The 8,951-nt window shown below is 64.7% G+C and overlaps 1 protein-coding gene across 1 annotated transcript; it reads right to left on the bottom strand.

Moving 5' to 3' along the window:
• Positions 1 to 364: 364 nt before the first annotated feature.
• Positions 365 to 5,309, bottom strand: TRAPPC5 (trafficking protein particle complex subunit 5; the record flags this gene model as incomplete). The annotated part of the gene is made up of 2 exons (XM_084223854.1): positions 5,240 to 5,309; positions 365 to 937 (listed from the first exon to the last, which is right to left on the bottom strand). The coding sequence occupies exon 2, from the start codon at positions 929 to 931 to the stop codon at positions 365 to 367; it is 567 nt and encodes a 188-aa protein (XP_084079980.1). The 5' UTR covers positions 932 to 937; positions 5,240 to 5,309.
• Between the last annotated feature and the right edge of the window lie 3,642 nt (positions 5,310 to 8,951).

Genomic DNA, 8,951 nt, shown 5'->3' with positions numbered 1-8,951 from the left:
GTGCCCCTCCAGGCTGTCCCCACATCCCCACACCCCCCAGTGTCACAGTGTCCCTCCAGGCTGTCCCCACCCCACATCCCCACACCCCCCAGTGTCACAGTGCCCCTCCAGGCTGTCCCCACCCCTCCAGGCTGTCCCCACCCCACATCCCCCCGTGTCTCAGCGTCCCTCCAGGCTGTCCCCACCCCACGTCCCCACACCCCCATTGTCTCAGCGTCCCTCCAGGCTGTCCCCACCTCCCCACACCCCCCCCAAGGAGTCTCAGTGTCCCTCCAGCCTGTCCCCACCCCACATCCCCACACCCCCCAGTGTCACAGCGTCCCTCCAGGCTGTCCCCACATCCCCACACCCCCCCCAAGGAGTCTCAGCGCCCCTCCAGGCTCTTATCCCGCGCGATCACCGCCTCGTCGAACTTGATCATGAGCGTGGTTCCCTTGTGCCAGTGGGCGCTGACGCGGGCGGGGAAGCCGGCGGCGCCCAGCACGGCCTCCAGCAGCCCGGCGGCGAAGGCGGCGCAGTTCAGCGAGCTGTTCTCGCGCGGCACCGACACGAACGTGTTCACCACCGGCTCCCTCTCGATCACGTAGAAGGTGCGCTCGTCGTCGTTGGCCTGCTCCAGCTTGTCGGCCTCGCGCCCGAACAGCGCCCGCCACAGCGGGCCCTTGACGAACAGCAGCACGCCCAGCACCTTGGTCTCGCGCCGGCCCGGCCGCTCGCGGGCCACCAGCGCGTCCAGGGCTCGCAGCCCGACGTGGTGGCCCAGCTGGGCCAGCCGGGCCTGCAGCTCGGCCACCGAGGCCACGCGGCGCTGGCAGTACTGCACCAGCTCCGAGAAGAGCAGCGCGAAGGCGGCCAGGGAGAGCTCGGAGCGGGGACGGCCCAGGGCGCGCTCCAGCACCGGGGATTTGCCGCGGGTGAAACGGGAGTCCATGGTGGGCTGGGGGAAGAAATGGGGTCAGGGGGGCACGGGAGAAGGGTTTGAGGGGGGTGAGGGGGAGCTAGGAAGGGTTAGAGGGGCTCTGAGGTGGCTTAGGTTGGGTCTGAGGGGGTTTAGGGAGGGTCTGAGGGGTTTAGGGAGGGTCTGAGGGGGTTTAGGATCGGTCTGAGGGGGTTTAGGGAGGGTCTGAGGGGGTTTAGGGAGGGTCTGAGGGGGATTAGAGTTGGTCTGCAGGGTTTAGGGTTGGTCTAAGGGGGTTTAGGGTCGGTCTGAGTGGTTTAGGGAGGGTCTGACGGGGTTTAGAGAGGGTCTGAGGGGGATTAGAGTTGGTCTGAAAGGTTTAGGGTCAGTCTGAGGGAGTTTAGGGAGGATCTGAGGCAGTTTAGGGAGGGTCTGGGGGCATTCAAGGAGGGTCTCAGGGGGATTTGAGGGGGCACAGGGGGTCAGGGGGACACGGGGGACATGGGGACATGAGGGGCCGTGTGGGATTTTGGGCAGGGAGAGCTCGGAGCGGGGACGGCCCAGCGCGCGCTCCAGCACCGGGGATTTGCCGCGGGTGAAACGGGAGAGCATGGTGGGCTGGGGGGAGAAATGGGGTCAGGATGACACGGGGGACACGGGGGACATGGAGGGACGCAGGGGACACAAGGGACGTGTGGGATTTTGGACAGGGAGAGCTCGGAGCGGGGACGGCCCAGAGCGCGCTCCAGCACCGGGGATTTGCCGCGGGTGAAACGGGAGTCCATGGTGGGCTGGGGGGAGAAACGGGGTCAGGGAGTCATAGGATAAGCGTTTCATGGGGGTTTGACGGGGTCAGGCTTGGTCTAAGGGGGTTTGGGGTTGGTCTGAGGGGGTTTAGGGTCGGTCTGGGGGGGTTTAGGGTGGGTTGGAGAGGTTTTAGGAAGGTCTCAGGGGGTTTAGGGAGGGTCTGAGGGGGTTTAGGATCGGTCTGAGGGGGTTTAGGGAGGGTCTGAGGGGGTTTAGGGTTGGGCTGAGGGGGTTTAGAGTTGGTCTGAAGGGTTTAGGGTCGGTCTGGGGGGGTTTAGGGAGCATCTGAGGGGGTTTAGGGTCGGTCTAAGGGGTTTAGGGTGGGTCTGAAGGGGTTTAGGGCCGGTCTGGGGGGGTTTAGGGTGGGTTGGAGAGGTTTTAGGAAGGTCTCAGGGGGTTTAGGGAGGATCTGGGGGCATTCAAGGAGGGTCTCAGGGGGATTTGAGGGGGCACAGGGGGTCAGGGGGACACGGGGAAAACAGGGGACATGGGGGGACAGGGGGGACATGGGGGGACATGGGGGATTTTGGGCAGGGAGAGCTCGGAGCGGGGACGGCCCAGAGCGCGCTCCAGCACCGGGGATTTGCCGCGGGTGAAACGGGAGTCCATGGTGGGCTGGGGGGAGAAATGGGGTCAGGGGAGTGCTGAGGAGGGGGATTGAAGGGGGTGAGGGGGAGGTAGGGAGGATTTGAGGAGGTGTGAGATGGTTTAAGTAGAGTCTGAGGGGGTTTAGGGTCGGTCTGAGGGGGTTTAGGGTGGGTCTGAGGGGGTTTAGGGAAGGTCTGAGGGGGTTTAGGGTCGGTCTGAGGGGGTTTAGGGAGGGTCTGAGGGGGTTTAGGGAGGGTCTGAGGGGGTTTAGGGAGGGTCTGAGGGGGTTTAGAGAGGGTCTGAGGGGGTTTTGAGTGGGTCTGAGATGGTTTAGGTTGGGTTTGAGGGGGTTTAGGGTCGGTCTGAGGGGGTTTAGGGTTAGTTGGAGAGGTTTTAGGAAGGTCTCAGGGGGTTTAGGGAATGTCTGAGGGGTTTAGGGAGGGTCTGAGGGGATTCAAGGAGGGTCTCAGGGCGATTTGAGGGGGCACAGGGGGTCAGGGGGACACAGGGGGCACAGGGGGACATGTGGGATTTTGGGCAGGGAGAGCTCGGAGCGGGGGCGGCCCAGGGCGCGCTCCAGCACCGGGGACTTGGCGCGGGTGAAACGGGAGTCCATGGTGGGCTGGGGGGAGAAATGGGGTCAGGGGGGCACAGGAGAAGGGTTTGAGGGGGGATTGAGGGGGGTGAGGAGGAGCTAGGAAGGGTTAGAGGGACCCTGAGGGGGTTTAGGGTCGGTCTGAGGGGCTTTAGGGTCGGTCTGAGGGGCTTTAGGGTCGGTCTGAGGGGGTCAGGCTTGGTCTGAGGGGGTTTAGGGTTGGTCTGAGGGGGTTTAGGGAGGGTCTGAGGGGGTTTAGGGTTGGTCTGAGGGGGTTTAGGGAGGGTCTGAGGGGGTTTAGGGTGGGTCTGAGGGGGTTTAGGGAGGGTCTGGGGGGGTTTAGGGAGGGTCTGAGGGGGTTTAGGGGAGGTCTGGGGGGTTTAGGGTCCATCTGAGGGGTTTAGGGAGGGTCTGAGGGGATTCAAGGAGGGTCTCAGGGGGATTTGAGGGGGCACAGGGGACATGGGGGACACAGGGGACATGAGGGGACGTGTGGGATTTTGGGCAGGGAGAGCTCGGAGCGGGGCCGGCCCAGCGCGCGCTCCAGCACCGGGGACTTGCCACGGGTGAAACGGGAGTCCATGGTGGGCTGGGGGGAAAAGTGGGGTCAGGAGGTGCTGGAGGGGGCTGGAGGAGGATTGAAGGGGGTGAGGGGGAGGGTTTAGGGTCAGTCTGAGATGTTTTAGGGTCGGTCTGAGGGGGTTTAAGGAGGGTCTGAGGGGGTTTAGGGAGGGTCTGAGGGGGTTTAGGGTCGGTCTGAGGGGGTTTAGGGTCAGTCTGAGGGGGATTTGAGGGGGCACAGGGGGTCAGGGGGACATGGGGGACATGAGGGGACGTGTGGGATTTTGGGCAGGGAGAGCTCGGAGCGGGGGCGGCCCAGGGCGCGCTCCAGCACCGGGGACTTGCCGCGGGTGAAACGGGAGAGCACGGAGGGCTGGGGGAGAAACGGGGTCAGGGGGATACGGGAGAAGGGTTTGAGGGGGGTGAGGAGGAGCTAGGAAGGGTTAGAGGGGCTCTGACGTGGCTTAGGTTGGGTCTGAGGGGGTTTGGGGAGGGTCTGAGGGGTTTAGGGTCGGTCTGAGGGGGTTTAGGTTGGGTCTGAGGGGGTTTGGGGAGGGTCTGAGGGGTTTAGGGTTGGTCTAAGAGGGTTTAGGGGGGGTCTGAAGGGGTTTAGGGTCAGTCTGAGGGGGTTTAGGGAGGGTCTGAGGGGGTTTAGGGAGGGTCTGAGGGGGTTTAGGGAGGGTCTGAGGGGATTCAAGGAGGGTCTCAGGGGGATTTGAGGGGGCACAGGGGGTCAGGGGGACACGGGGGGACACAGGGGATACAAGGGACGTGTGGGATTTTGGGCAGGGAGAGCTCGGAGCGGGGACGGCCCAGGGCGCGCTCCAGCACCGGGGACTTGGCACGGGTGAAACGGGAGAGCACGGAGGGCTGGGGGGAAAAACGGGGTCAGGGGGGCACAGGAGAAGGGTTTGAGGGGGGTTTGAGGGGGGTGAGGGGGAGCTAGGAAGGGTTAGAGGGGCCCTGAGGGGGTTTAGGGAGGATCTGAGGGGGTTTAAGGTCGGTCTGAGGGGCTTTAGGGTCGGTCTGAGGGGGTTTAGGGTTGGTCTGAGATGGTTTAGGGTCAGTCTAAGGGGTTTAGGGAGGGTCTGAGGGGGTTTAGGGTTGGGCTGAGGGGGTTTAGGGTCAGTCTGAGGGGGTTTAGGGAGGGTCTGAGGGGGTTTAGGGTTGGTCTAAGAAGGTTTAGGGAGGATCTGAGGGGGTTTAAGGAGGGTCTGAGGGGGTTTGGGGAGGGTCTCAAGGGGTTTAGGGTCGGTCTGCGAGGGCTTACAGTAGAACTGGGGGGGTTTAGGACGGGTCTGAGGGGCCCCGGGTGGTCCCGGGGGCTCTGAGGGGTCCCGGGGGCTCTGAGGGGTCCCGGGGATGCTCTGAGCGGTGCCGGGGGCTCTATGGGGTCCCGGGGGCTCTGAAGGGTCCCGGGGATGCTCTGAGCGGTGCCGGGGGCTCTATGGGGTCCCGGGGGCTCTGAAGGGTCCCGGGGGCTCTCAGGGGTCCCGGGGGCTCTGAGGGGTCCCGGGGATGCTCTGAGCGGTGCCGGGGGCTCTCAGGGGTCCCGGGGGGCTCTCAGGGGTCCCGGGCGCTCTGAGGGGTCCCGGGGGCTCTCAGCGGTGCCGGTCCCGCCGCAGCGCTCGGGGGATGCGGGGCCGCGGCACCGCCCACGGGGGGAGCGGGAGGCGGCGCGGAGGGTCTGGGCGCTCCGGGAAGGGCACGGGGAGGGGCTGTGGCACGGCCGGGGCGCCCCCGGTGCCCTCGGAACCCCTCGGAACCCCCCGGGCCCCCCCGGTACCGACCTGAGAGCGATCCCGGTGCTGTGCGCCACACCGCCGTAAAGCGGCCGTAAAGCGCGACACCGCCCTGGCGCGGCCGTAAAGCGCGCCGGGGGCGGGGCCTGCGCGGAGGGCGGGGCTCTGACAGTGAGACCACGCCCCTCTCAGTGAAGCCACGCCCTCCGGGCACATTGGGGACATTGGGGACATTGGGGACATCTGGTGGCACCCGCCCCTCCCCCCCCGCAACACCTGGGCCGCCAGCTGGGCTGGGGGAGGGGCGCGGATCCGCAATGACGTCATTGAGGGGGGAGGAGGGGCGCGGGGTGACCCCCCCGGGGGACACCGGGGACAGGGGGGGGACACAGGGGGACAGGGCCACCCGGGGGGGGGGAGGGGACAGCGTGGGGCACCCCAGTGTCACCAGTGTCACCCTCGGGTCACCCCCAGTGTCACCAGAGTGTCCCCAGTGTCCCCAGTGTCCCCTCAGTGTCACCACAGTGTCCCCAGTGCCACCCCAGTGTCACCCCAGTGTCCCCAGTGTCCTTCCATTGTCCCCCCACTGTCACCAGTGTCCCGTGGCTGTCCCCAATGTCCCCAATGTCCCCTGGCTGTCCCCAGTGTCCTCCCAGTGTCACCCCGGGGCCACCCCCGGGTCACCCCAGTGTCACCCCAATGTCACCCCAGTGTCCCCAGTGCCACCCCCAGTGCCACCCCCAGTGCCACCCCAGTGTCACCCCAGTGTCACCCCAGTGTCACCCCAGTGTCCCCAGTGTCACCCCCAGTGTCACCCCAGTGTCCCCAGTGCCACCCCAGTGTCACCCCAGTGTCACCCCAGTGTCACCCCGGTGTCACCCCAGTGTCCCCAGTGTCACCCCCAGTGTCACCCCAGTGTCCCCAGTGCCACCCCAGTGTCACCCCAGTGTCACCCCAGTGTCCCCTCAGTGTCACCCCCAGTGTCCCCCCAGTGTCACCAGTGTCACCCCAGTGTCCCCAGTGTCACCCCGGTGTCACCACAGTGTCCCCAGTGTCACCCCCAGTGTCCCCTCAGTGTCACCCCCAGTGTCCCCTCAGTGTCACCCCCAGTGTCACCCCCAGTGTCCCCAGTGTCACCAGTGTCACCCCCGGTGTCCCCCCAGTGTCACCAATGTCACCACAGTGTCACCCCAGTGTGCCCAGTGTCCCCAGTGCCCCCAGTGTCACCCAGTGTCCCACAGGGACCCCACTGTCCCCACTGTCCCCAATGTCCCCTCAATGTCCCCCCAGTGTCTCCTCTTTATGTCACCTCTGTCCCATTGGAGGGACCCTGGGGACACTGAGGGGACACTGAGGGGACACTGGGGACACTGAGGGGACACTGGGGACACTGAGGGGACACTGGGGGGACATTGGAGACACTGAGGGGACAATGAGGGGACATTGAGGAGACCCTGGGGACACAGAGGGGACAGTGGGGACAGTGGGACACTGGGACCTTGGGGACACCAGAGTTGTGGGGACAGCAGGGACATGAGGACAGGGGGGTGACACAGGGGAGTGACACAGGGGACAGCGGGGGGACACTGGGGACACTGGGGGGACACTGAGGGGACACTGAGGGGACACTGGGGGCATTGGGGACACTGGGTGACACTGGGGCAGTGACATGGGCACAGGCAAATCCCGTGTCCCCCCGCGTCCCCAAATGTCCCCCAATGTCCCCAATGTCCCTCAAATGTCCCTCAGTGTCCCCAATGTTCCCCAATGCCCCCCAATGTCCCCAATGTCCCCCCAATGTCCCCCCGCGTCCCCAAATGTCCCCCCAATGTCCCCAATGTCCCCAATGTCCCCCCAATGTCCCTCAGTGTCCCCAATGTCCCCATGTCCCCCCAGTGTCCCCATTGTCCCCAATGTCCCTCAGTGTCCCCAGTGTCCCCAATGTCCCCCCCAATGTCCCCCCCAGTGTCCCCAATGTCGCTTCCCCTCTCCCCCCCCCCCCCCGTGTCCCCTCCCGGGGGGTTGATGGCTGTAATTAATTAAGAGCCGCTGTTAATGGGTGCAATTAATTAAGCGCCATTTCCGATGGGTGAAATTAATTAAGCGCCGCCGTTAATGGGTGTAATTAATTAAGAGCCATTTTAAATGTGTGTAATTAATTAAGCGCCGCCGTTAATGGGTGTAATTAATTAAGAGCCATTTTAAATGGGTGTAATTAATTAAGCGCCATTTCCGATGGGTGTAATTAATTAAGAGCCATTTTAAATGGGTGTAATTCATTAAGAGCCACTGTTAATGGGTGTAACTCATTAAGAACCATTTTAAATGGGTGTAGTTCATTAAGCGCCGCCGTTAATGGGTGTAATTAATTAAGAGCCATTTTAAATGTGTGTAATTAATTAAGTGCCGCCGTTAATGGGTGTAATTCATTAAGCGCCGCCGTTAATGGGTGTAATTCATTAAGAGCCATTTCGTTAATTGCTCGCGGCTGCCAGGGGGGGATTGGGGACACGCGGGGGCGGGGGAGGGGCGGGGGGGGGACACGGGGAGGGGACATCGGGGTGGGGGGGGGACACGGGGACAAGCGGGACAGCACGGGGACCCCGCAGCACCCATGGGAACCCACAGCACCCATGGGAACCCAACAGCACCCATGGGACCCCCAAGAGCACCCATGGGCACCCCACAGCACCCATGAACCCCACAGCACCCACAGAGACCCCACAGCACCCGTGGGGACCCCACAGCACCCACGGGAACCCACGGGGACCCCGAAGCACCCGCGGGAACCCACGGGGACCCCACAGCACCCACGGGACCCCCACAGCACCCATGGGACCCCCACAGCACCCATGGGACCCCACAGCGCCCACGGGAACCCACGGGAACCCCACAGTACCCATGGGACCCCACAGCACCCAGGGAAACCCCACAGCACCCATGGGACCCCCACAGCACTCATGGGACCCCAACAGCACCCACGGGAACCCACGAGGACCCCACAGCACCCATGGGACCCCAACAGCACCCACGGGAACCCACGGGGACCCCACAGCACCCATGGGAACCCCAGAGCACCCAAGGGAACCCCAGAGCACCCATAGGAACCTCATAGGATCTCACAGCACCCACGGGGACCCAACAGCGCCCACGGGACCCCCAGAGCGCCCATGGGGACCCCAAAGGCACCCGTGGGACCCCACAGCACCCATGGGACCCCCACAGCACCCACGGGGACCCACGGGGACCCCAGATCACCCATGGGAACCCCACAGCACCCATGGGACCCCAACAGCACCCATGGGAACCCACGGGGACCGCAGAGCACCCACGGGACCCTCACAGCACCCACGGGAACCCACAGCACCCACGGGAACCCATGGGGACCCCAAAGGCACCCGTGGGACCCCACAGCACCTATAGTGACCCCGCAGCACCCATGGGAACCTCATAGAGACCCCACAGCACCCAGAGGGACCCCACAGCGATCCCACAGCACCCATGGGACCCCCACAGTACCCGCGGGGACCCCACAGCACCCACGGGAACCCTAGAGCACCCATGGGAACCCCCACAGTGCCCATGCAGACCCCACAGCACCCACGGGAACCCACGGGAACCCCCCCAGAGCACCCACGGGACCCCAGAGCACCCAAGGGACCCCACAGCACCTATAGTGACCCCACAGCACCCACGGGAACCTCACGGGGACCCCAGAGCACCCATGGGAACCCCAAAGCACCCACAGGGGACCCCACGG

Source organism: Fringilla coelebs, assembly GCF_963513975.1.
Source record: "Fringilla coelebs genome assembly, chromosome: 32".
Taxonomy (NCBI): Eukaryota; Metazoa; Chordata; class Aves; order Passeriformes; family Fringillidae; genus Fringilla; species Fringilla coelebs.
This window is presented reverse-complemented; position numbering and strand designations above follow the sequence as displayed.